Raw genomic sequence first — 26,955 nt, forward strand, 5'->3', positions numbered from 1 at the left:
CCCTATTGCTCAGGTATGGTGCCGATTCGAAATAAAAAGGGAAAAGCTGAATTGATTTAAATTTTCTTTATTAGAGTAAACTTACATTATAACTTATCCAATATAGTTATATATGCATATTGCATCTATAATTATCCTTCCACAACAGACATGGGAGTGGTTGCTGAGAGAACAGTTCCTGTTTAGCAATACAAGGAAACTGCTCTCAAGGATTCATGGAGGCAATACTGGCTTGAGATTGTGTGGGCCCAAATCAAGTCAAATAAAATAAAGTCACTGGCTAAGAGCACCCTATTTACTGCCCTAAGTAGAGGCATAAGAAAGAACATACATTGCAATGACCACCACCTTTGTCAATAACACCATCCTTGTTCTCCAATCTTTCTAAGGTCAAGATACATCTCAGGGCAGAGTTCCTATTAATTTGCTGGAAATGGTCTCCATTTCCTTGATTTAAAGATAAAACCAAATGAGAGCCAGTAATGAAAATCATTTTTACTGCATCTATATGCATTCCCCCCTCCCCTTAGTACAGCAACATAAAAAACCCCTCCATTCATAGAAAGTTTCCTTTTGGCATAGTTTTGTACTCCTAGTATCAGAAACTAAAACTGGAGTCTAATATCTGGTTTGAATTAACAATGGTTACTTTTTGGGAAAAAAAAGTCATAACTGGCCCCCTAAATCCTACAACCTACAAATTAACAATTGGAAAATATTTTGAATTCTATGATCTAACCAACAAGACTAAACAAGCATGTTTTTTTCTTTGTTTTGCTGTTCAGGCTCCCAAGCTTCCTTTCCTGAACCCAAATTCTAGCTACATAAAAATAAAAACTTTAAGACAGTTCCTAATACTTCCTGTTGAGTTGAGAGCTATATTAACTTTCCCAGTGTGTTTTGGAAATTAAGGGGAAGACTGACTTTAAAACACCCTTTCCCCCTCAAAGTAGTGCACACTAAAGGAGAAAACATGCACAATGAAGGTAAAGAAGCTTAGTCAAAAGCAGAAGAGATTAACATGTAGCTTTAATGCAACACCATTTAGTAGCTTGACAAATGGAAAATAGCACTTTTTCTGTGAATGGGAGAAACTGAGGAGCACATCTGTTGGAGGACAGAAATTTGCACATTAATGAATCAGACACTGGAGTGTAAAATAACTAAATATTGTTGCCTCTTGTTGAGCTGCTGTGCAAAGTGCTGCTGGTCATCCAGCTGTCAGATACTGAAGTAGCAGGCCTCACCTTACACTGGGAGAGTAGAGAGAAAAACCAGGAAGAGCCACTATTTGCAAAAACACTTGTTAAATAATATGGAGTAGTGGGACAAGTCCTGAAAACTTCCTGGTCATGTAGGTGCACAAAGATGTCTCTTTTAAAGAATCAAAATAATGCAGGGTCAACTTAAGTTTCAATAGCCCAGGTGGAAGAAAATTACCAAAACTCAACCAGAGGCACATAGTATGTTCTGAAAATACAGTTGGAAGTGCAATGGTCCCATACTTTTGCTTCAAGTAGATACCTGTAAACATGCTTTCAGGCCCTTACTAAACAAAGGTTTATTTGCACTGGACTTCATTGCTACATTTATGGCCACTTTGACCTAGCAAGATAACATGAAAGGAGATAGAAGTGAATAGGCAGAAAAAATATTGTCTACTCTTCCATTAGTTACCTCTCAACTTTTAAAGTTATCTCTCAAACTTTTTAAAGTCATGGAGCAGGAGTCTACAAAATAAACTAACACCACAATTCCTTTTGAAAATTTCTAATATTGCCCACTGCTGTTCCCAATAAGAACACTGGAGTGTTTACATATTCAGTGCAAGGACAGTGAATCAGTACATTTCAAGCTATTCTAAACAAGTAGAGCTAAAATATCAACATCTAGCTCCCAATATATTTCAGTAGAATATGATGTCATTACAAAGCACTAACTCATTGGAGTAAATGCTCAGATAAACTTCACTGAATTTTAATTCCCCCTCCCTCTAAGACCAGTAATACACTAAGCCATTTAGCAATTTTTTTTTAAAATTGGATTTCCCTACATTCAGTGTACTTAAAAAAAAAATGCAATTGTTACATCAAGAACAGAGAGACTTGCTGGTAGCTCATGCTATAAGCCCCAGACAACCCACTGTCAGCCAAATACTTTGAACAACTGCATTCATTTTGAAATCAAATCTGAATCGGCATGTTTGTTCTGACCATTATAAATCTCTAAAGACATAAATGGAAAAATGTGGGACTGACTATGCTCTACTCTGTATTTGGACACTGATGATATTGGGTCTTTAAAAAAAAAAAACCCACTATATATATAAACCACTCGAGTTTAACACTGTGCTGAGCATAAAATCATTTCCAGCAACGGAGGGCAAGCTGCACTCTGAAGAAACTGCATAGCAGCAGGGAAAAGCCTGGGATGGGGTAAACTATCAACAGAATGGATAAAGAAATTATTAAAACCCCACACATAACACACACACACCCCCTGACAGCCCCAATGAGTAGTGCTCAGTCTAGAGAAATCACATAAGGTTTGAGCCCAGACAACCAGCCTGGGAAGCCTGAATGCCTAAGTACCAATGGGAAGTCTTCCCACCTATTTATTCTTGGTGCCAACTATGGAACATTGGGAACTTAGCAGTAACCAAAGGCAACACAACACACACATATTGTGGCCTAATCATGCTCCTTTCCAACAGAGTGGAAAAAGAAGGGCCTTTTTTGTAGCTCTGTTTTTAATACAGCTTAATCAAAACAGCATCTATTATGGTTTGGAATTCTCCCCCAATCTCAAATCTCCAGAAGATGTAGAATGAAAGAGTGGGAGAGAGTAATCAATGTTATCCACACAAATGACTTCACTTTAAACATGATTATCAATTTTAAGGGACATAGACACTTCAATGTTTTAGAATATCGAAGTTTATAAAAAAAAAACCCTACGTTATAAAAACTGCATTTCATCACCTAGCATATTTCCTAAACTTTGCTGTTATTTTTCCATGAATAGATTAATACATTAAATTAAGCCAAGGTTCTTGAAGATTGGCAATATTCTAACATTCTAATTTTTTAAAGTGTTTTAAAACCAAAAACCAAAAAACCAAAAAAAAACCAAAAAAACAAAAAAAACAAAAAAAACCCCAACAGGTTAGTTGCTTCATGTTACACATCCAGAATCCATAGCCCATACAATAAATGCTTTCTTTCTACAGGAATGGTGGGTTTGTTTGTTTGGTTTTTTATCACAATTGCAATTAATTACTGCTAGATGCTCAAAATTTCATTGGATAGTATTTGACTGGAATCTGTTGATAGTGAAGTCTTGAGGTTTTTCTGGGTTTCAACATATAAGGTGTATCCCAGGTCCTCTCCTAGGATCACATCGAGGATAAGGGGAAAAAGGGAATCACAGATCAAGTTCTTAAATTCTTTCAATCTCTTCGTGGCTTTCTGTTTCTGGGTGATCTGTTCAAAACTTCATCTTCCTGTTGGTTGAAAAGAATTTCGTAAGAAATCCATCATTATCATCAACAAAACAGTGAAATGCTTGCTAGAGTGCTTAAGTGCCTAAATGATTAAAGTCTAATCTACCTTTAAGGGTCATTCAATCTAACTAAGAAGAGAGGTCATATCCTATTAATCTGAACACATACACATTATTTTCTCCAAAGTCTGAGAAGTGAAGAATTGTCACCTGAAAGACTTCCGTCATTGAGTCAATGACCAATTTTAACAATGAATATTTGTATTTATGGATGCTTTATGCTAGAAATACTAGGAGTCCACTGGGTCCATGCTTGAACAAAACCTTTCCAGACAGCTAGATTCTATGTTCAATTGTACTTGTCTGTCATTTAACACTTAAGGGAGCATCTGGGACCAATGAAACAAACACACAAAGAAATAAGCAATACAAGGGCTTTGGACTTTGTATGCCAGGTGCAGAAGAGGTAATTTTTTAAAGGTAAAAATTACTGTTGACTAGGGTCATTAGTGAGGGCTTCACAGAAAAAAATGAGACTTCAGCTAGATTTGGATGTAAGGCCAGGATTTAGTCAAAATCAAGAAGGTATTAGTATGAACAAAGTTGTAAGGGCAAGAGTCATTTATGGGACACTAAGGGGACAATGAAGCACTTAAAAGATTGATTTATCTGTTGGGCAGTGGTAAAAGGCTGTACTAGAATGACATTGGCCAGAATTCAGGACTAAGAAGTTTAAATGTAAAAAAATATAATGAAAGGAACTCAACTTTTTCATTTAGACTGGGACCAATCTTTAAAATCTTAAGAAAACTAAAGACTATTTTTCATATCAATTATTGCAAAAATTGATTTTGGTATTTGTACTATAATTGTACAATCTCAAAACAAGTAAAATTGGATCCCTTCCATGACTAGTCTACTACATATATTATCTGCAGAATTCAACAGGCTCTAAATGCAACTTATAAAATAACTATAAGTGTTTAAATATTAATTTAAAGAAATGAAAATTGCTGTTACCTCCAAACTGGCTTTTACTTACCTCTGCTTTAGGTTTTCTATCTTCATCCTCTTGACTTACAGTACCTGCATCTTCTTCAGCATCACTTTTTTGCTTCTCTTCTGGGAGAGAAATTAAAGAAATTGAAACAAATTCAGTAAACACCATCAATGCTCTGCTACGAGCCTCTGTTCTGTGCCCAGACTTTAAAAGATATAAGTTGTTCAACTCAGATACAGTTCCTGCTGCCTTCATGGAGCTTATAGTTCAGGAGAAGGTTGAAATAAAACAATACAATAACATTACATGGCAAATGCATTAGCGAAATTGTAGAATAAAGGGGAGTGGGGAAAAGAGATGTCAAGAACAAGAATTCAGCAGGGAGGGAGAATATAGCAAAAGCATGGAGTGAGCAATGAGAAGAGGACAAAAAAGGAGTGGTATCAGAATGAACAAGAATAAAAATGTTATTTGGCAGATAACAGGCAACCATGAAACATTTTTTTGAGAGCAGGAAATAAATCTAGTAGCAGTTTTAAGGACAGAAAAGAAAAAGACTAAAAACTTTTTCTTGGGAGTTTTTTAAAAAAAATGTGTTTTCTTTTGCAGGACGGCTAATATGGAAATGTTTGTATGACTTCACACTGCTTATCTTTTCAAGGGAAGGGAAGAAGTGGAAAAAAGAATCTGGGTATCAAATTCTGTAAAAATGAATATTATTGCCACAGACGAATAGCAAAAGCAAGAATAGGTTTAGAAGCAAAACCACATGGAATTATGAGCAAAAAACTTTTGGAAAAATCAAAATATGGCATTTTATTAGCTTTTGAATTCCATTTCAACTTAAACTATTTAGTGGTACTAGTATGAAATGTGTTCTCACCAATTTTCTCTTCAGTTTCTTCTTCATCTCTCTTCTCCTTTTCCTCTTCTTTCTCCTCTTCCTCTTCTTTTACATCAGGTTGAGGAGCATCAGTCTTCTTATACTCTGCAGCACTGGGCTGTTTCTGAAACAATAAAATCTTCATAATACTGACTTAAGGCTTACACATTCCCACATTACTAGGACAAAATCATTTAAATTATAAAAGTACTTATGAAATTGTTGAGCCAGATTAGGGAAGAAACTATACAGTCCTTTTAGCTTTATTATTTCTCCTCTTAAGTTGTCTAGGAGAACCCTCTTTTATCTTTAGCTAAGTCACCAATTTAAAATTTTTTCCAAACAATTTCCTCTAAGGAAATCCCATACCTTTCCAGAACAGCAGAAGAGGATCACAAGGAACAATGGCAGTGCCACAGTGAGAATATAAACCACCCAAAGCCATGGACGTTCCTCAGCTGCTTCAAGCATTTGTCCCATGACACCAGGCTGAAATAGAAGTAGATGGCATTCAATTTAAAATTGGCTATCACCATACTCTATAATTCATTTATTTTTGCTGAGGCAATTGGCATCAAGTGACTTATCTAGGGCCACACAACTAGGAAGCATTAAGTGTCTGAGGTCAGATTTGAACTTGCATCCTCCAGACTTCAGGGCCGATGCTCTAGTCACTGTGTTATCTAGCTGCCTCCCATACCCTATAATTTAACTAGCTTGTCTCCCTCTTGGATTAAACTGTCCTCACTTCTACCTCACAGCACTCATTTGGTCTTCCAAAACTCAGTTCAAGCACTACCTTCTATATAAAGACTCTTTTGATCCCCAACTGCATATGTCTTCTCTACCCTTTCACAAATTAACTTGTATATATTTTGCATTTTTAAAAAATGTGCTTGTTTCTCAAAATAATGTCCTAAAGAGCAGGGCTTTGTATCCCAGGTGCTAATAAGAACAGCACACTAGAGATTCTTAAATGCTTCTTGATTGAGAAGTTCACTCAATTCTGCTTGAATCCTACAATGTCTACAGTATTAAATGGTAAGTCTTATGTTAAAGGAAACCAGTATTCAACTTGAGCTTTTGACTTTCACAAATCAATTTAGTTGATGTAAGTTCAAAAATTGAGCTTTAATGTCTCGAAGGTCCAATTGAATTTGCCTCCATTTCCCCTCTTTTGGAACATCTGCTTTTCTGCATGGGATAGACACACTCAAATATTCTAATCCCTTTGAATATTTTGGTGAGTGAACTAAAAACACTTGTGAACTTATGTCTTCTAAAAAACACATCACAAACCTCTGCAGCCCCATCAGCAGCTTTCTTCAGACCCCACCCATCATTGGCCCAATCATCTGCAACTCCTCGGTCTGCGCAAATAATAAAGTTGTCAAAAAAGATGTCAGAGGTCATGGACCACAGTTCCAGACCCACAGCACTGAAAGGTGTCATTTTGAAAGGTTCTAGATCTTCAAAGAAATCTGGATTTGGAATCTTCCTGGGTTTCCAGATTCCCTATAATAAAGAACACAAGGAAATTAAATTTAAAATTAGAACCTCTCTTTATACTCCTTGTAAAACAATCAAGGTAAACACATATAAATGGAAAACCTTCATCATGAAAATAAAAATTTTAAGTATTCCCAAAAAAGGAGCAAACAACTTTATAAGATTATTAGAACAATAACCAGTAAATTAGGAGCTAATAAATTTTCAGTGTATTTTTAAAAATCTACCCAATTTGATTCAATCACTAGAAATATACAACAGAAAAAGAATACAAAAGTTTAACATCTTATACTTTATATATAAACGCTCAAGGGGAAATGCCTTCATTATGTGGTTTAAATGAAACAAAGTTGTACCTAAGGTCTATGCTCCAAAGAAGTCATGGTTTTACTCTTTAATTTCAGATCCTATTCATTAAATCTAAACAACCCTTAAAGGTATTGAAATTTTTATTTTCCTTACTCAAACATTTCTATCTTCTCAAATAATCTTACTTTTATCTCTTTAATAAAACCATTTTTTTTCTGGTAATGAAAGGAAAACTTTTCTCAAGACAAACTCCCTTGTATTATGAACATATATAGTTTTAGAATTCTGAAAAACTTTTAGGCCAAATAATCAAACGTTGTTCAAATGAACAAAATACTACTATATGAGAATGAATCAGAATATATTTTATTTGTCTAAAAGCTGCTCAGCAAGTATATATCTCTTTTAAATCTATTATTTGATAATGTTTAAATTCAGTTTAAGAAGGTAGCTTTAAAATGAGAATTTAAAATAATTTTATACATAGTCTCATTTGATCTTCATATTGACTCTATAATGTACGCCCTAGTAGAAATCTCCCTGATTTTTAAGTAGAAAAGGAAAATAACGGCCAGAAGAGGTGACATGACTTGCCCAGGTCTGAATAAGAATCCAGACCTCCTGATTTCTAGTCCAGAACTAAGCTACAAGGTTGAGGCATCACTGCCATCTGGTGGTAGCATTCTTAAATAAACAGTATGGTTTCAAAGGAAGAAGGGGACAAATTGTTCAGTAGTTGTAAATTATAAAGTGATATGTCACATTCTAAGTGGATAAGATTTAAAACCTCAACCATCTCTCCGCATTAACATGAAATTGTTTCATCTTGAACTTTGAATACTCTCAGAATCAATGAAAGACACCGCACAGCTATTTCTCAACAAAATAACCATCTTCCAAGTCCCTAAGACAAAAGAGATAAAACCAACATGAGACCAACCTGGTAGTTAGGATTGTCAATCATAGGAGCTTTCCATTTGCCTTTGTAATTGGGATTGTCGATGGTAGGTCTTTGCCAGACACCACAACCAGGGGCTGACTCACATTTTGGGTTTGCAATTTGGGGAGCTTCCCACTCTCCATCCATATCTTCATCCCTAGAGATAAAATTTTAGAATTTTAAATATATTCTGCCTCATGTGGAACACTCAAAGCTTTTGCACAAAACATTGTTTAAAAAATAACCTAAATTTCTTTATAGTGCTTTGCTTCAAGAGTTTAAACATACTCTTCTAATGACAGATTCTCAATCCCAGTGAAATTTAAGAATTACTTTAAAAAATAAAAGAAAAAAACAAAGGAGTAGGGAATAGTAGTTTAGACCTACCAGTCCTCTGGTTTCTCTGCATCTGGGTCAGATACATATTCAGGCTCATCATCCAACCAGCCTTCAGGTTTTGTAGCATCCTCATCTGGAATCTTAGCAGGAGCAGACTCATCCCTTAAAGGGGGAGGAGGGCGGGGAGGGAGGAGGGAGGAGTGAGGTAGAAGGAGAAACAGATATAAGATTACTTAAGATAGTATCATGCTCTACCCAAATCTACTGATACCATTTTTTGCAAAGCATTTTCCTCGAAATCCCCTGTAAATAAAACAGTACAAAATTATACTCAATTTAAAGATAAGGAAGCTCAGGCACGGGGAAGTTAAATTTATACAGTTAAATTAAGTTATCAAGGACAGGATTTTATTCCAGCTCTCCAGATTCTAAATTGAGCATTCCTTCTAGGACACCAAGTAATTTTTTTTAAAGCTCTATTCAAGGAAAGAATACAATAAGGGAGAATCAAGTGTGTTCTGTGTGAGCTTTTCTGCCCTGACCTATCCTAGCTTACTCAAATTTTCTTAAGAACACTTTATCCTGACCTCCTCACAATCCATTTATATAATTCTTATTTGTATACAGAGCCTCCATCTTTGTAGTTCTTCATCTCATCTTGTATGGTCTATTTCAATAGTTTCCTTCTTGATTTCCCTGACTCCAATCTTTTCTTAATCCAATCCTTCATATATCCCCTAAAAATGACTTTCCTAAAGTATATAGCTGACCATGTCACTAACAACAATTCTACCTGCTCCCTATTACTTCTATCTGGTCGTTTAAAGCCCTTCACAGTATGGATCCAATATATCTTTTCAGGTCTCATTATATATTCAGCTCAATGCAACCCACCTGAGTCTAACCAAACTGCCTTTCTATCTGTTCACATTATGCTAATTCCTCATGCTTCTAAAAGTTCTTTGTCCTCATATAATACCTAACACTTTCTTCAAGATTTAACCAAAGTATTCCCTTCTACATGGAACCTTTCCTATCCTGCCAAATTCAAGTACCCTCCTCATTATCAGCTTTGTTTGTATTCTTGGTATACACATGTTGCTACATAGAAATCTTTTATAAATGCTTCATATCACCCTCCTTCCTAAGAATATACTCTTTTTTTTTTTTGCGCTAAGGCAGTTGGGGTTAAGTGATTGCCCAGGGTCATACACTTAGGAAGTGTTAAGTGTCTGAGACTAAATTTGAACTCAGGTCCTCCTGACTTCAGGGCTGGTGCACTGTGCCACCTAGCTGCCCCTAGCATATACTCTTATAGAGAATAACTTTTTTTTTTTTTTGCATCTAGAAGACTACCCTGAAAATCATAAATATTTGTTAAGTGACCTAAATACTCATGTTCTTTATATAAAGCTACTCAGAACAGATAAAAATGCTTTATTGATATAATCTAGCTTTGCTTAGTTTCTCTAAAATATAATTCCAAAGCCAGTAAAATATAAATGATTGTAGCCACCTTATTCCTACTTTGCTACTGAATTAGCTAAGTGACCTTCAACAACTCCCATCTTTTGGGGAGCCAGTTTCCCAATGTGCAAGATGGAGGTGTTCAAAGAGTTCTTAAAAATATTTGTAGCAGCAATTTTTGTGGTAGCAAAGAATTGGAAAATGTGGGGATGTCCATTAATTGGAGAATGGCTCAACAAGTTATGGCATATAAATGTAATGGAATACTATTGTTTTTTAAGAAATGATGAGCAGGCTGATCTCTGAAAAACCTAGAAAGAATTACATGAACTGATACTGAGTGAAGTGAGCAGAACCAGGAGAACATTGTACACAGTAATAGCAACATTATGTGATAATCAAGTATGATAGTCAAGAATGAGATTCTCTTCTCAGCAATTTAGTGATCCAAAACAATTCCAAAAAACTGATGGAAAATGTTGACTACATCCAGAGAAAGTATCAGGGAGTGAATACAGATTGAACCATACTATTTTCACTTTTTCCCTTCTTTCTCAAGGCTGTTCTCTTTTGTTCTGATTCTTCTTTCACAACATGATTAAGAGAGAAATATGTTTAACCTAATTGTACAAGTATAACCTATATGAGATTACTTGCTGTCTTAGGGAGGGCCAAAAATTTACTATTTTTATAAAAATGAATGTTAAAAATTATTTTTACATGTAATTGGGAAAAGATTAGGAAAAAAATACAATCAAATGGGGAAAAAAAGAAATCCAAATCACAGAATTATTTTTTTTAATCATGAATTTACACAACAAAAGTAGCCATTTTATATTCAAGTATTTATTATAATCAAAACTAATTATCTTAGGAGTAAAAAAAAAGTTTCAAGTCACAAAGCCCTCACTCACCAGTCATCTGGTTTGACAGCATCAGGATCTGGTATCTTGGGCCTTTCATCCCAGTCCTCGGGTTTCTGGTCATTTGGGTCCTCGATTTCCCGGGGAGGATTCACAGGAGGAGTCATATCATTCAGTAGGTTCCCGCTATTCACAACTGTTTGATCAACTAATATTTCAAAGCTATTATCTGGATTCAAGACTATGAAGAAAAATTATAGAAAAATGTTATGTTAGAGGAATTTTGCCTTTTCTAACACTCCCAACCACTGCTCAAAATATAATAGTCTTTATTGCTACTGCTTCCCTCTTAAACAACAGGACTTTATCACTGAAGCATCTATTAAACATTTATATACCATGCAAAGCCTGATCAATACAAAATTTGTACAAGTGTTTATCCAACAGATAATCTAAAGAATGGAGGATGGCTTATATTTTACCTCACTCACACCACCAACATAGCACAAACTTACTCTCCAAGGCAAGAGGGGGGAATTTTTAAGTCAATATAGCTTTAAAGGGAAAAGGTATCCAAGTTTTGACTGCATCACTCATCTTCTTAATGTTAAATTAAGTAATGAAAAAAAAAAAACCTGTTTTAAAACAGTGGGTAAAATGCTCTGCTCTTGTATAATTCTACCACTTAAGTAACCACATTCAATTTGCCATAACATCTGAAGACCAACAACAAAATCTAAGAGAAATTAAGGTGAAGTCTAAGGAATTAAAGTCAATTAAGAATTAAGATGTGGAAGTTCAAGTGGCAAAATGTAAGTCAAGACTCATCTTCCTGAGGTCATATTTGGCCTCAGACATAGCTTAGCTGTGAACATGAATATGTATTCATGTACATACATATTACAAGAAAATGTAATTCATATTACTTAGCTCTGGGCAAGTCACTTAACCTTGTCTGTCTCAGTTTCCTCATCTGACATAGCAAAGCACTCTAGCATCTTTGCCAAGAAAATCCCAAACAAGGTTACAAAAGATTTGGACATTACTGAAAAATCAAATGAACAACAAAAGAATAAGACAGGTCACCCAGTGCTCTCTTGGAAACATTCATTTTGGGACAAGAAGTTTGTTCTTCAAAAGCTTAAAATCTAACCTGTACTTCATATTCTGAATTTTCAGTGCTAAGACAACTATTGTTTTATCTCTTAAAAAATAGCAAACATACCATGATTTCTCCCCTCAAGCTACTGACCACTTGATTTAATCAAATAAACTTAATTAAAGGAAAACAACAGCAGCAGTGTAAATATATACTTCTTACATCCTTGTTAGGCAGCTCTCATATAAGAAAATTTCTGATACTCATACTAGACTCAGTCTCATGGCTATTACCTAATGTATACAGATGTGTTTTCTTATCAGTAAAGTAGGCCTTTAGATCTGTGTCTGGTCTCTTAGCATGTTTCTCTTCAAAGATGCCTGTCTTTGGATTTTTATGCCGGAAGATGAAGTGCAGTTTATAATCCTCTCCACATTTATCAGGACCAAACATAATCGTGTAAGGGGTCTTGTCATGGAACTGATCCTTTAGAGACAAAAGCAAATTAATTATGAAGATTATATTATAATTTAAGTGCCTGCCCTCCCTTATTCCCTTTATCCAATTTACTATTCAGTTCTTTAAACCTCAATTTGTGTTGTCAAAGATGCAATCAAAGTAAAGAAAATGGAGGACAAGACCAAAGAGTTAGTGGGCGAGTCTTTAACAAATTTCCAAAGTCACTTCCAACCTGAAGATGCAAAGCAATCAGCAATGATTACACAAGCAAATGTATGCAACAAAATGTTATCAAGCCATTCTAACTGGAAAGAAACACAGAAAAAACCTTAGGCATCCATATTAGCAGAGAGATCACCATTTCTTTCCTCCTAATGCTTAAAACATTCGTTTCACTCAAAGAGGGAAGTCGTAAATTGTTTTTAAAAATACTTATGAAGTTAGCATTCTCATGTCTATTTCCTAACCCTAGAAATTCTGGAAGGGGAAAAAACCAACAAAAAACTTCTCCATCAAGTTATAGGAAATGAAAAATACCTACCAGATTCAATTCTGGGGTTCTTGAAAGCAATTTCACATAGGCACCACCACATTCTATTCCATTTTGAAAATTTACCTCATACCTGATTTAAAACAGAAAACCAGAAGACTACATAAACATTTCTTTCTTTTTTTTTTTTGATAGAGAAAAGGAGGTAATTTTGAAATTAGATTCTTCTTCCTCTCTAGTATTAGCAGTCTGGAAAAAAAATTGTTCCTTTTACTGGCAACAAGTGAATCTAAAACAAATCATCTCACAAATATATGCTGCTAATTATAGGATGATGTTTAACAACACAACCTCATATTTATACGTACGGAGGAGAAAGTCTCAAAGTTCACAAATTCATCAGTCTCACAGGAACAGACAAAAAAAGCACTCTAACTTGAATACTAATAACACAATTTTGGAGAGGCATTGTGACATGGAAGACAGAGGGTCACAAAGCGCCATCAAACTCTGTATACTCTTTGACCCAGCAGTGTTTCTCCTGGGCTTATATCCCAAAGAGATCTTAAAGGAGGGAAAGGGACCCACATGTGCAAAAATGTTTGTGGCAGCCCTTTTTGTATTGGCAAGGAATTGGAAACTGAGTGGATGCCCATCAGTTGAAGAATGGCTGAATAAGTTATGGTATATGAATGTTATAGAATATTGTTGTCCTGTAAGAAACGACCAATAGGATGATTACAGAAAGGCCTGGAGAAGCCTACATACTAAGTGAAATAAGCAGACCCAGGAGATCATTGTACACACCAACGAGAAGAGTATGTGATGATCAATTCTGAAGGACTTGGCTCTTTTCAACAATGAAATGATTTAGGTCAATTCCAATAGACTTGTGATGAAGAGAGCACTGTGGGAACTGAATGTGGATCACAACGTAGTATTCATCTTTTTTGTTGTTTGCTCGCTTTTTTCTTATTTTTTTAAAAAAATTTTGATCTGATTTTTCTTGTACAGCATAATTGTAGAAATATGTATAGAAAAATTATACATTTGACATGTATTGGATTGCTTACTACAAAGAGGAGGGTGGGAAGAAGGGAGAAAAAATTCGAACATAGGGTTTTGCAGGAGCAAATGCTAGAAACTATCTTTGCATGCATTTTGAAGATTAAAAGCTATTATTAATTTTTTTTTAAAAAATCTTAACAAATGGGGGGCAGGGAGAGGAAGATAGAGGGTCAGCTGTAGTATAATCAAGCCTTGGAGGTTCAAATCTAGTCTGATTATATCCAGTTGCTTAAATGCTCAGTGCTCCAGGAATCCAAAATTAAGCCAGAGAACATATGCTCATTTATACCAGTAGAGAGGATTTTCTACACTAATAGACTACCCCTCCAAAAGTAAAAAAATAAAATAAAAATCCTTTACTATTCCATGAATTAATTTTATTTTTATACCCCTCAAACACTTATTTTAGTGCTCTATATCAGACTTTTTAATCCTATTTTTGGGAAGAGTAGGAAAGGCCAATTAAGAGTTAAAATGTGAAAACCCATAAGAATAAAACGGGCATTTCTAAAAATGTACAACTTTTAAGTACAAATTTTAAAGTATCTCCCTCTCCAACCTGCACCTCCAACTTCAATCAAGTTAGTTTTCACTTACTGTACGATGAGGGGCTTAGTGTCAAATATAAAAGGCTTGTTCAGCCTCACGGAGATGGCATGATGTTTGGCCCGTGACAGCAACACAAGCCCTTTATCGCCTGGAAGTTTAGATTCTTTCATTTCTTCCACTTCCCATTTACCTGCAAGACAAAACATGTATTTCCTTGAATTTAAGGACTTCCTAGTCATGTTATTTCTTCTGAATAACAGAATCTAAACTGCAAGGACATTTTGGAGTACACCTAGCCTAATCTAATTTAGGAGATAGGCATGATGAAATGCAAAGAGGACCGGCTTTAAAGTAGGGCAAAGGAGGAGAAGAAGGGGGAAGGAGGGAAAGGGATGTGGGTTCAAATGTCTCTTCAGCTACTTGTCAGTGATAGACAAGCCATATGGCCTGACTCAGTTTGCTTATCTGTAAAATAGACAACTGGACTGAATGCCTTCTAAGATCCCTTTTAAACTCTAAATCCTTTGAACTTTCTCATTTTACAAATGGGGTGGTAGTACATTCTATTAAGAGATCATAAGATTTTTGATATCACATGCTACAAACAAGCTTTGAGTTTTATGCTTTTAAACTAGCAAAGGCTCATTCTACTACATAAGGAAGACAAAAATACAGTAAAGATTAAACTAATGCCTAAGAGATCAACTTCTCTGCTCATACCACTTGCCTTACAATTGACAGTAAAGCAATGACAAAGAATTATTTTTACTAAGTCACAAATTTTCAATGTATTAAGTTAGAAGGAATTCTCACCATCGTATTTGGCAATCTCATCATCAGTATCATCCTTCTTGGCTTTGGATAAAACCCATCTGCAGTAAAAACAAATCCAAACAAACAAAAATCACCATCAATCACAACAACTTAATGGAAAGAAAATCTGAACCAACTAATCCTAGCTTCAAAGAATTTTTTTTTGGGGGGGAGGGGGAGACAAGTATCACCCTTCCTTTACTGAAGGGGCAGAGGGCTAACTAAGCATGTGGAATATTAACATACAGTGCTATCAGAGTCAATTGACACACTGGTTTTTACTAACTTCACTCCCCACCCTTTTGTTATATTTGGGAAAGGAGAAAATATCTTATACACTATAAATAAAAACCTCTATTTTCCCAACCACACAATTCTAAATTTAAAAAAGTATAAAATGATCACATATCCTTATCAGTAGAGTTCACTATCTGTGTACTAACACAATATTAACAAAGTCCTAGGATAAATAAGTCATTTCAAAATAAAAGAAATTGAAGAGAATCTTAATTTCAGGTTATTTTGCAAAATTCTGGACATACAAAAGATCCAAACTTCAATATTACATATATATATATGTATGTATGTATGTATATTTAAACTCCCCTCCCTCCATCATGCTTACCCGACCAGCATTCCCTTGTCGAAGGCATCAACAAAGTAAACATCCCCTTTTGGAACTGGGGCTTTGTAGGTAACCTGAATTTAACAATAACAAATAAAAATCAATACTAAATCCTCAATGATCTATTTGGGTGGCAACTGGTACTTTCTTTGCTTGTTTTCAAGAAAACTCAAAACTTTCTCTATTTTAAAAGAATATTGGTTATTTTAAAAAAAGGTCTCTAATCTCTGTCAAAACTGGCCAGATTTTCTTTTTGAAAAATAAAACAACAACAAAAACAAAAACAAAGGTGTTTTTTTTTTTTTTAAATCTAAGCTTGCTTTCTTGAAGACAATTCTTATAGATGCTCAATACATATTCTTGACTTTGAAATACAAAGATCCCAGCTTATCTTAATGTACTAATTACAACAAAAGAAAAATGTTTATTGTTAAAAGATGTCCCAACCTTTGGTGATGGAGGTGGAAGAGAGGCACCATCTCCTGGCTTTGAGTCTTCTACTTCCTCAATGCCATCTTCCAGATCTTCTTCTACATCAATCACATCATCGTCATCATCATCCTCATCCTCATCATCGTGTCCATCATGTGCCTGAACCACTGTTCCAAGGAGCAGCAAAACCATAAATAACCACCATTTTGGTTCCATGGTCTGTAGAGGCAAATGGGAGAGCGAAGAATATGACTTTAAACCTCTCTTCCATTTTATTTTCATACTAAATTTTAGGGATCATCTAAGTAAACTCCTTTATGATACAGGAGATAGCAGAGTATCATGAAAAAAATTAGTTGTCTAAGGTTACAGTCATACAAAGCTAGGTAGAAAATGCAGTAAGCAAACACATGAAACAATTTTGCATACATACCACACATATACACATCAAAAAAATAGGCCGCAAAAACTTGGGAAATAATCAAAGTCTATTTCTGGGAGAAAAAAATAGCCTTTTATAAGATTTCCACCATAATTTAACCCATAGCTAACCAGTCATTTTCTAAGATCATAATCACCATTTCCCTCTCCCCCCCATGGGAAAGCATTTAGTTTTCTTAATTGACAAAATTAGTCACACCAAAATCATGCTAAGTCTGCAGTTCACATAAAATCACATAAAAAACCAGGAGAAAACTCCATTAAGTTTTGGCTAGCTTATACTCTCCAGAAGATTTTTTAAAGAGGTTTTTGGCTTTTTATGTATTTTTATTAAAACTGTCTCTTGGCACAATAATATCATTCCTACCTCCCTGTTAACTTGAAAAATCTGATAAATCCATTCCTTTTTTTTTTAATAGCATTTGCAAAATTTCACTTTTTTGTTGTTTTTTTTTTTTTTTAATTCTAAGCTATTCTAAGCCAAATTCCACACTAGAGAAAGCCAACATTTGACACAGACATATGTGAAAGAATAAAAACCGATATTAATCCTCTCTCTGGAGGTGGAAAGCATCTTCCTTTGTACTTCTGAATATTCACACAATTTAGAAAAGTTTAGTTATTCACACTTACTCTTTGAACAATATTGATGTTGTTTACAATGTCAATATTGTTCTGCTCATTGGTTCTGCTTATTTCACTCTTCATATTTCATGCAAGTCTTTCCATGTTTTCCTAAAGTCAACCTGCTCATCATTTCTCACAAAATAGAATCATATACAATTTATTCAACCATTCCCCAAATGATGGGCATTCCCCTTCAATTTTCAACTCCTTGTTATTCCACAAAGAGAGCTGCTATAAATATTTTTAAAATACATACAGGCTTCTTTTCCTTTTTTCCTCAATCACACTAGGAAATACTTTTTCTGGGCCAAAGAGTATACAGCTTTACAACTCTCAGGACATTATTCTACACTGTTCTCTAAAACAAGTGATTCAGTCCACAACTCCAGCAGTGTGTCAGTATCCCACTTTTTCTACCTCCTTTCCATCATATATCATTTTTGCAATCTGATAGATGGAGACAGTACCTCAAAGTATCAATAATGATTTAGGGCATTTTTTCCATATATGACTATATGTAAGCTTTGATTTCTTCTTTCAAAAACTGCTTCATCATCTCCTTTGAGCACCTATCAAATGGGGATAAAATCTTAAAATCTGATAAAATTCCTGTATATTTAACAAATGAGAAACTATAAAAACTTTTTCTAATCTTAGATACACAATCAAAATTATTCACTTTACATCTCACAATGCTCTCTACTTTTGTTTATTTAAAAACTGCTCCTATCCATATATGTGGTAAGAAATATATTTCACTTTGTTCTAATTTATTTATGATTTCTCATTTATGTCCAAGTCACATATCCATTTTTACTTTACCTTGGTAAATGGTGTAAAAACATCAGTCCACAATTAATTTTTGTCAAATTACTTTCCAACAATTTTTTTTTTAACCAATGAATTTTTCAACACAAGACTACTTATAATCATTTTGTTACTGGGTATTGACCATCTACCCTATTCCACTGATCAATCTTTCTACTTAGACAGTACTATTTTGATGATTATTGCTTATAATACAATTTAAGGTGTGGCACTGCTAAATGCCCTTCCTTTATATAGTTTTCTCATTACCTCAATCCCAGTTCTAATACAATTTCTCTTTCTTAATCTCTTTCCAACGGGAAAACATTTCAAGTATTTTATACTGGTATCATCTCTGTTAGCACATAAACTTCTAAGGTAAGAATGGTCTGATGGCTTCAGAATCCTATGTGTGCTTTATATATATTGTAGATGGCACAAATGTTTGTTGAATGAACTTACTACAGGCAATAAACAATAATCCAATTTCTGAAAACTGAAGGCTTCAAACACCATAGAGGCCCTGTCTAGGCCAGACTCTGGCAGACAACAAAGAGCTTCATTCCATTCACTCCACACTACCCCAAAAGCTAAAAAGGGAAAGGCTGTTTAAGTATATGCCAAAGAGCCAAAAATAAATTCTTCAAAGTGCTAAAAGGGTCCCACCCTGAACTAGTTGGTTTCCTTAACAGTTAAAAATGAATTGCTCATTTTGGGGAGGTTATTATTTTTTTTTGTTTTTCCTTAAGTAAGTTATTCAACAGATTAATTTCTCATTTACAAAAATAATTAATTTTTTGGATACAATAAAGTTCTAGCACAACAAAACACTTTTAACTGTCCCATGGAGTTTTTTAAAATTACAAATTTCCTTGGGTAAAACAATCTAGTTCCCACTACATAAATTGTTTTAAAAGACAAACATCTGAATGAAAATAAAGTTTCCCCAGCTCTATAAGGTCCAATTTAGTTCATAAGCTTCATATCCAAAGTCTTGTTAAAAGCACCATTTACTAAAAATTCATTTCCATATTAGCTTTCAAAGAACTTAATGAAATTGTATTTTGATGTAGTCATAATGATGGTCAAACATCTTAATTTCAAGAGAACACTGGAAATGGTTTTCTTTCAGGATAAGTTTCATCTCTAAGTTAAAAACAGACCAACCTGTTTATAACATCAGAAATATACCTTATCAGATACAATGCCCTAGAGGAGTTTTTGAGTAGGGTTTTGATAAATCAATCTGGTATGAGAAACATGAGTCCCACTGACGAGAAGTATGATTCAAAAAATGGGGCTTAGATTCAAGTCCTTAAAAGCAATAGCTAGCTGTGCATCACCTCTTATGTTTGTTTAGATTTAAAGACTAATCCAATGGTGTTATGGAAGAATCTCTGAACTTTGGCTTACAATGCCTTTTTCAATAGCTACAATATTAAAAAGCAATCAAGTCAATTAACCCTGGCCACTTAAATTGTGGTTTCCATGGCTCAGCACATTTTTCTAGTTTTCCAGACAGTCCTCCATTCTAACTACTAATGGTATACATGCAAAGAAAGGTAATACAAAAGTTGGGAAAAAAAAAAATGTTAAACCAGCACAGAAGTCTCCAGTTTAGTTTAACTCTACTACTTTTAAGTTCACCACTCTAAGGTGATCTAGATTCTTGAAAGGTAGGCCAACATCAGTTCTGACAGGTACAAATTGGAAGAGTTTTGTTACCAACCTTATTACCAAGTTAATTGAGATTTAATTTTTTTGGCATGGCAAATCTTAAAAAACCATAACTTCTCAAGGAGGTTGCAATCACAGATAGAATAAACACTCCTATTGATCTTTATCTGGAAGATAACTAAAAGGAATTTATTACTGTTTTATGAGCACAGGGTTTTGACTCATACTATATCTAAAATCTATCTAAAATGCACTTAGTATTTTATTTTATAAATGGGTCATTAAAAAGTTTGTGTAAATTTTAGATAATTCAAAAGATCCATGTTTAAAAAATTTGGGTACTCTCTCCCCTATTGCTTTTTTATAATTAAGCAGTCAAATTTGATATATTTCTATGGCCTAACCCTCTGCTGATAAGCCTCTGTACTTAGCTAGGTCAGTCTCTGTATAGCATAATGTCCACTGTTAGGCTCATATTTAACCTGCCAAAATCTTGTGCTCATTCCACTGACAGTACTAACATTTCTTTTTCATTCATTCTCACAGCTTGGGGGAGGTTTGGGATTTTAGATTGTGTAAATCAGATTATTCCATACATATTATGGTAAGTTGATGAATTCAAAAGATTGCCCTAAAGAGTTAGGTATTTTCTTTAAAGTGAGTAAAATTCTGCTTCCTGATTACATATTTACATAAAGTCGATTTAAGTTGGATGCACTTTTATTAAGCTACCTTGGGTTCCCAGAATAAGTTAAGAGTAGCTGATCTTCCAATTTCAAATTTAAAGCTGTAAGCCCATTATGGTAAGCAGTTAACATCTTTACATCCCCATGATTTCCAAGAATTTTATACAAATGAAACACTTTTTAAAAAGACAGTTTAAATATAATTATAAAAATAGCCAACCACTTAATCCTTTGTCCTACAGGTAATACCCCCCCATTTTATAGATAAGTCACCAAGAGGGCGTCCCTCTGTTCCATAAAGGCAGAATTTGGACTGAAGTTTCATCTGATTCCAAGCCCAACATTCCTTCCACAAACACCCTGCTATTTTCCACTGTTTTAGACTACCATGAACTATTAATTAGTGAAGTCTACATTCATTCACTAGGAATATTTTACCACTGTCTACATGGTCAAAATAATTACTATGGCTAGTCACACCTGCTTTATGAAGTTTATTGTAGTCAGTCATGCAACATTCAAAAACTTTTGTCAATTGTAACCCAGTATGTACTTTTTGCATGTTGTGCAAATATTTTTATTTTCCCCAATTACATGTGAAATCAATTTTTTTTACATTTGTTTTTAAAACTTGAGTTCCAGATTCTCTCCCTTTCTTCCCTATCCCTCAGTACGTGTGAAGTTAGGCAAAACATTTTCATAAAAATCTAGTATGTATTTTTCAAAAAGGAAATATATTGGGTGATTACGTTTCCTGGGTCAGCACACAAAAACGTATTTATTTAGTTCATAATGAAATGAAAAGAAAGTATTAATGCTATGATATTGTTGATTAAGCAAAACAAAACCAATAAAATTGATTTGGTTGAACTGAATACTAATTTATCAATGATTTCAAAACATTCCTTAATTCATCCTGATACAGCCAGCAGCCCAACCAAGAATATAGCCTAATTAATAAATGAAGACAAATTTCCAAGTAATTAGAAAACCTTCACTAAGGGTTGCCTACTAATTTTGGCTGAACTTCTCTTTAACAGTTTTCATTAAACAAATATTTATTTACTAAACACCTATTTAAGGTGAGAGGGAATGGGTCTATAGGAAAAGACAGAGGATAAAAATGTTCTTAGGGAATTTAGAACCAAAACAAGAAATTTCTGCTCTTACTGGGAAAGCATAGTTCAGGAAAAAGAAGATACTGAAAACTTGTACCAAAGCCTCAGGTTTGTATATATTATTTTCAAGAAGATAATTGGTAAGCACTGGACATAGTGAGCACCAAATAACACCACAAAGAACAAAATAGATTATATATTAACAGATAGGATGACTTGATAATTATGTGGGAGTTATTTCTTAAGGCAGCTATGTACAGTCAGTCCACTGTCTTAGTCAGAGCTAAAATCAGAATTAAAAGCAAAAAACAAACAAGACAAATGGGGAAAAAGGGGATGGGAAAAAAGGAAGGCATGCAAGTCAATTTAACCTTGAACCATTAAAAAAAGTAAATAAAAATAAAAAATTTAAAAAATAACAAAAATGATATTGACTGTAAACGTTTTTAATAAAAAAATTTAACGGCCACAAGAACACCAAAATAGCCCAGAAAGTGCCTTAGTCAGCAAACATCTGACAACATGCCAAATAGAGAAAGATGGCTGATAAAGTTAGAATAAAAAAGTGCATCATGTGTGTTCACGGAGGACAATTAGTGCAGAGAGAGGTAGGTGAGGTAGTGTCTTATAAAACAGCAAAGCAGCAGTGTGGCTAGACTACATGGTATGGGTGAGAAAGATTCAATAAAGTTGTAAAAGGAAGTAGGTTTAAGGCCTTACAATGCCTAGCAGGACTTTATATTTGATCCTTATAGTTAAGAGAGACCCTTGAATTTAATCTTACAAATGATTATAGATTATGAGCAGGGTTGTCTTCATAAAGCAGAGAAGCATAGAAGCATTTGAGATTTAAAGAAAGCTTGGCAAGACACCCAAGGACATTCAGGGATTGGATATGGAAGAAAAATAGTAAAGAATTGCAAAAGACATTATAACAAATTGTTTCATTTATTGCCCCTAATATAACTGTTCTGGGCTAGAGAGAAATAGCATTAAAAATGGCAGTATAAAAATATAAAAATAACAGAACTGGGAAAGTAACCAGATTGAACCAAATGTATAAAAAGTGACTCTGTGCCAGAAACAGTTAAACTGAGGAACCAATATACAAGATAACTGAATGAGAGAAAGATATCAAGATATGGAAAAAATATAGCTTATATCCCAAGCCATAATAAACTACAACATAAAAATTCTAGATTGGTTAGAGTTACGGATAAAAGATGGCTGAGTGTGGATATATGAGGGTGGTACCTGGGTATTTTAATTCTAAAACTATAAATTACTTTATCTCATAGAAACCTTTCTTACACCTCAAATATAGGAAATTGTCCACTTAGCACCAGATTTAGATAAGCAATTTGCTTGATGGTGATATCTTTAAAGGAAATGTTCAAGCCTAGACAATAATGTCAAAGACATTTCATATAGCACTGATGACCCACCTACCAATCTTTTCCTTAGGGGGGAAAAAGCCAAGTTCTTACAAAAACTAATATAATTTATGTGGCTAACGAATCCCTCACCCCCAATATATTCCCAGAAAGTATTTTGGAAGCTCAGAGATGATTTACTGATCTAGTAAAGGTGACTTTTTAAAAATGTTAAGCTATCAATAAACTGATTTAAAAAAAAAATCTTGGGTCCTCTAAACCAGAAATGTCAAATACAAAGTCCCCATATCACTTCAAAATGCACTCAGGGATCAGAATGCAATAGGGAAATAGTTAACAAAATAAAAATAGAACATAAAGTTAATGCGGTTTTTCTAAGTCAATCTGTGGCCTCCATAAATCTTAAGTAGGTGTGCTTCTATTTGAGTTTGACATCACTGCTTTAAACACAGTGAAAAATCTGAGGTAGATTAGATACAACAAAGTCTTCTCCACCAGTAGCAAGATTTCCCCCCTACTATTGACTAATCAAACATAATTAGATACTCAATCAAAAGAGAATCACTGTCCTCTGGAAGCTTGAAGTCTAAAATAACAAATATATTTGCAGGAATGTTAATTATAGTTCACTATACATTACTAGTTCAATGCTTGCAAGACATTTCATTATCTGCCTCTTAAGAAACATCACTGGTTTAAAAAAAAAAAAAGAGCAATTTTGTTCAGGTAATGGTTCTCTGCCTGACAAATGTGGTCATGGGCAAGTTCACTTAACTCTGGACCTCAATTTCCTTATCTATAAAATACTTAAGATTCCCCACATCTTTAAAAAGGGGGGGAAATCCTGTCTACAAGTCTCAAAGTTAACTCATTAAGTGCAAATGAGCCATACAACTCACTTTAATTGAACTTTTAGAACTTTTTTTTTTAAAACCAAAATCGATTTACTTACATTAGGTTGTGTAATGACCATGAAATTTACAATTATTCTGGGGAGAGTGGGAAGCCAGGTTGGGGTTTGCAGCAATTGAGATTAAATGACTTGCCCAGAGTCACTTGTCTGAGGCTGAATGTCAACTCAGGTCCTCCTGACTCCAGGACTGATGTTCTATCTACTGGGCAATCTAGCTGTCCCTACCATTACTTTTAAGCCCTGATTAAAGCCAAAGAAAAAACTGCTTCAATTCAAAGCTGAAGAAAGATCCATTTTATATTTGCTAATAGATCATCACAATATTGTCCCACTTTTTAATAAAAAACCCCAACAAACTTGATTCCAAAGCACTATTCAAAAATCACACAAAAATCTAATTAAAAGCTAAAGAAATTTGGAGTTTCCCTTTCTGCGTAATTCTTTTCCCACATTGTAAACACATGAAGTTTCCTTCAAACTGTCCCTTAGTGGCAAAGTAAGATTCACACCAATTCCAAATTTATTTTTCCTTCATCAGCAAAAATGCCTTTGCTTAGGTAAACAACTCAATTTCTATCCATCCTTTCTCCCCAACATTTCAAATGAGTTATTTGCAAAATACTTAGCATGGTGCTCCATAGCAGGAGCTCAATAAACGCTTGTTCCCTTCCCCAAACATTAAGCACCAACTAATTAATAGCAATGGGGTGTGATAGTATCTAAACTCTCAAAATCTACAGAAATACAACACCAACACGGCTTAAATACAATACAGTATCATCTAAATACCTTGAAGAATTAGAAAACAAAATGCCACCTGAAGTCTGAGGAAAATGTGTTTATCAAGCAAGGTTTCCTTCCAGGAAGAGGTAACATTTAAATTGGGTTTTTAAAAGATCAATAGGATTTCTAAAGGTGTCTAGGAAGAAAGAGGGACAACTTTAATAAAGGCACAAAGTTGGGAGCATTGTGCTCAGGAACACAAAGTTGCCCAGCTTGGCTGGATCAGAACATGTTAAGAGAATGATTCCAGGATTGGAATCTTAAATACCAGAAAGATTTGTTTAAGTTTACTCAGTAGGCAATGGGGAGCCACTTAAAAATAGCTTTGGTTACAAGTGTGGTATGACCATATAGATCCATTTTCAAAGTTCATTTTGGAATTGGAATGAAGAATCAAAAAGGGTTAAGAGCTCAAGAATGGATTCTAGAGAACCTAGTCACTGATTGACTCAAAAACTTGAATCAATTCAACAAACATTAATTAAAACACCTGCCAGTACAAAAGGGCTTCTGCCCTCAGGGAACTTTTAAAATTACAAACAGGGCAGACTAGGAAAATAGTGATAATACAAAACAGTGGTCTGGAGGTTGTTTAGACAAAAATATAATTTGCTTATGGATACATAAAATTCTAGGTATTTGCAGGATATACAGGTGAAAATATTCCTTAAGGATTTGGAGTTGTGTCCGGAGCTATAAATTTAGTAATTATCTGCACAGTGTCAGAAGCTTGGAAAGTGGCAATTGCCAAGGGAGAACTTGTAGAAAGGAAGTCTAAGTACAGAAAGTCCCATGGGGAATACCCCATATCATAGTGGGACTGAATGGAGAAAGAGAAATGTAAGGTCTGAAACTGGGAGAATATTACTTCTAGTATTTTGTCAGAGCTAAGGGACCTGGAGAATGATGTGGGCTTAAAGAGCACTTAATAAAAGAGTTAGAACAATTAGTTCCATTTCCAGCTTTGACAATTACCTGGCTGTGTGACCTTGGGCAAGTTGCTTCCCTTCTCTGGGGCACTAAAACGGGAAATGGACCTTGAAAGGTGCCCTTCCAGAGTTAATTTTTCAAACTCTGTGGCATACTTAAGGTTCTCTAAAGATAAACGAATTCTGATTAATAGATATTTGTATATATTCATAACCCTACGAACAAGTTTTTCGGCCTGTCTTCTAGCAGTTTCTTTTCCCAACAGGTTACCTAACCTCACGATGAGAGGATCTCTTTTCCCACCCTCCTCCCGTTTCGAGATCGTTGGTTTCCCAAAACCCCAGCCACCTCGTGCCCGGGAAGATTTGGCTTCTTCGTCCTGTACGTTCCCGGGTTCCTGCCCAGAATAAGAAGATGGCTTCTCTCTCCTCCGAGCCTCCCCAGGCCTATGTTTCTCCCCAGAGGCCTTCTTACTCGGGTTGAGCCAGACCGCGCACCGCCCGCCAGAGAACGAGCGGAAAAGAGGCACGCGGACCTCCGGGGCGCCTGGGCCACCGCCCGCAGCGACGAGCCTGTCGCGGAGGTCACGCCCCCCTTCGAGCTTCAGCCCCACTGACCTCCCACCACCCTCCACAAGCCGCCTAGCTCCCATGAATGTCGGCACCGACCCGGCTCCCAAGTCTATCCCGCTCTCCGTTAGGCAGCCCCGCACCCCGGCTCCCAGGCCGCATCACTCCCACTCGTACCCAGGCCTCAGGCCTCTTCCCCCACCGCTCAACCTGGTCAGCCTAGGCTATCTTTCCTTCGCCCCTGACTTGAAGCCGACCTAACAGGCCCCGGCTGTCCCTGTCCCCAGGACTAGGACAGCTGCGTCTGTCTCACCTCGTGCTTCGCGGCCGGCGCCGGCGCCACTTCCCACCCCCTCGCCCCACGCCCAGCACCGCGGATGCTGCAGCGGATCGGCCCGAAGCGAACGTCACGTGCCTCAGGACTAGGAGGACGCCGAGCGAGCCCCACCGCGCGCGGCGCCCTGCCCGGGATCCACCCCTAGATGATGACTGGACAATGCTTGATCTTAACCCCGCCTCTTTCTTCTCGTGCTAGTGCTCCGTTGGTTGGTATGACCATCGCTCCAGATACCTTTCCACACGCCTCCTAGGGCTACTCTTCGTGGAGGATGCGGATTGGTTAGAAGTGAGGACAGGAAGTGCCTGATGATTGGCCTGAAGACCG

The 26,955-nt window shown here is 35.6% G+C and overlaps 1 protein-coding gene across 1 annotated transcript; it reads right to left on the reverse strand.

Moving 5' to 3' along the window:
- Nucleotides 1-51: 51 nt before the first annotated feature.
- Nucleotides 52-26,717, reverse strand: CANX (calnexin). The gene is made up of 15 exons (XM_051979104.1): nucleotides 26,605-26,717; nucleotides 16,362-16,565; nucleotides 15,915-15,988; nucleotides 15,290-15,348; nucleotides 14,525-14,666; nucleotides 12,911-12,992; nucleotides 12,204-12,396; nucleotides 10,863-11,052; nucleotides 8,530-8,643; nucleotides 8,143-8,299; nucleotides 6,684-6,899; nucleotides 5,754-5,873; nucleotides 5,385-5,508; nucleotides 4,544-4,623; nucleotides 52-3,502 (listed from the first exon to the last, which is right to left on the reverse strand). Exons 2-15 carry the CDS (start codon nucleotides 16,560-16,562, stop codon nucleotides 3,449-3,451), a joined length of 1,806 nt encoding a protein of 601 aa, XP_051835064.1. The 5' UTR covers nucleotides 16,563-16,565; nucleotides 26,605-26,717; the 3' UTR covers nucleotides 52-3,448.
- Between the last annotated feature and the right edge of the window lie 238 nt (nucleotides 26,718-26,955).

The sequence above is a fragment of the Antechinus flavipes genome, chromosome 2, assembly GCF_016432865.1.
Source record: "Antechinus flavipes isolate AdamAnt ecotype Samford, QLD, Australia chromosome 2, AdamAnt_v2, whole genome shotgun sequence".
Taxonomy (NCBI): domain Eukaryota; kingdom Metazoa; phylum Chordata; class Mammalia; order Dasyuromorphia; family Dasyuridae; genus Antechinus; species Antechinus flavipes.

Bases quoted from the DNA above. Each gene is read 5' to 3' on its own strand.
- CANX (XM_051979104.1), bottom strand. From the start codon at position 16,562: ATGGAACCAAAATGGTGGTTATTTATGGTTTTGCTGCTCCTTGGAACA. The intron at 15,989-16,361 runs GTTGGGACATCT...TGTTAAATTCAG, and splicing joins TTCCACCTCCATCACCAAAG to GTTACCTACAAAGCCCCAGT. The intron at 8,300-8,529 runs GTAGGTCTAAAC...TTTTATCTCTAG, and splicing joins GCAGAGAAACCAGAGGACTG to GGATGAAGATATGGATGGAG.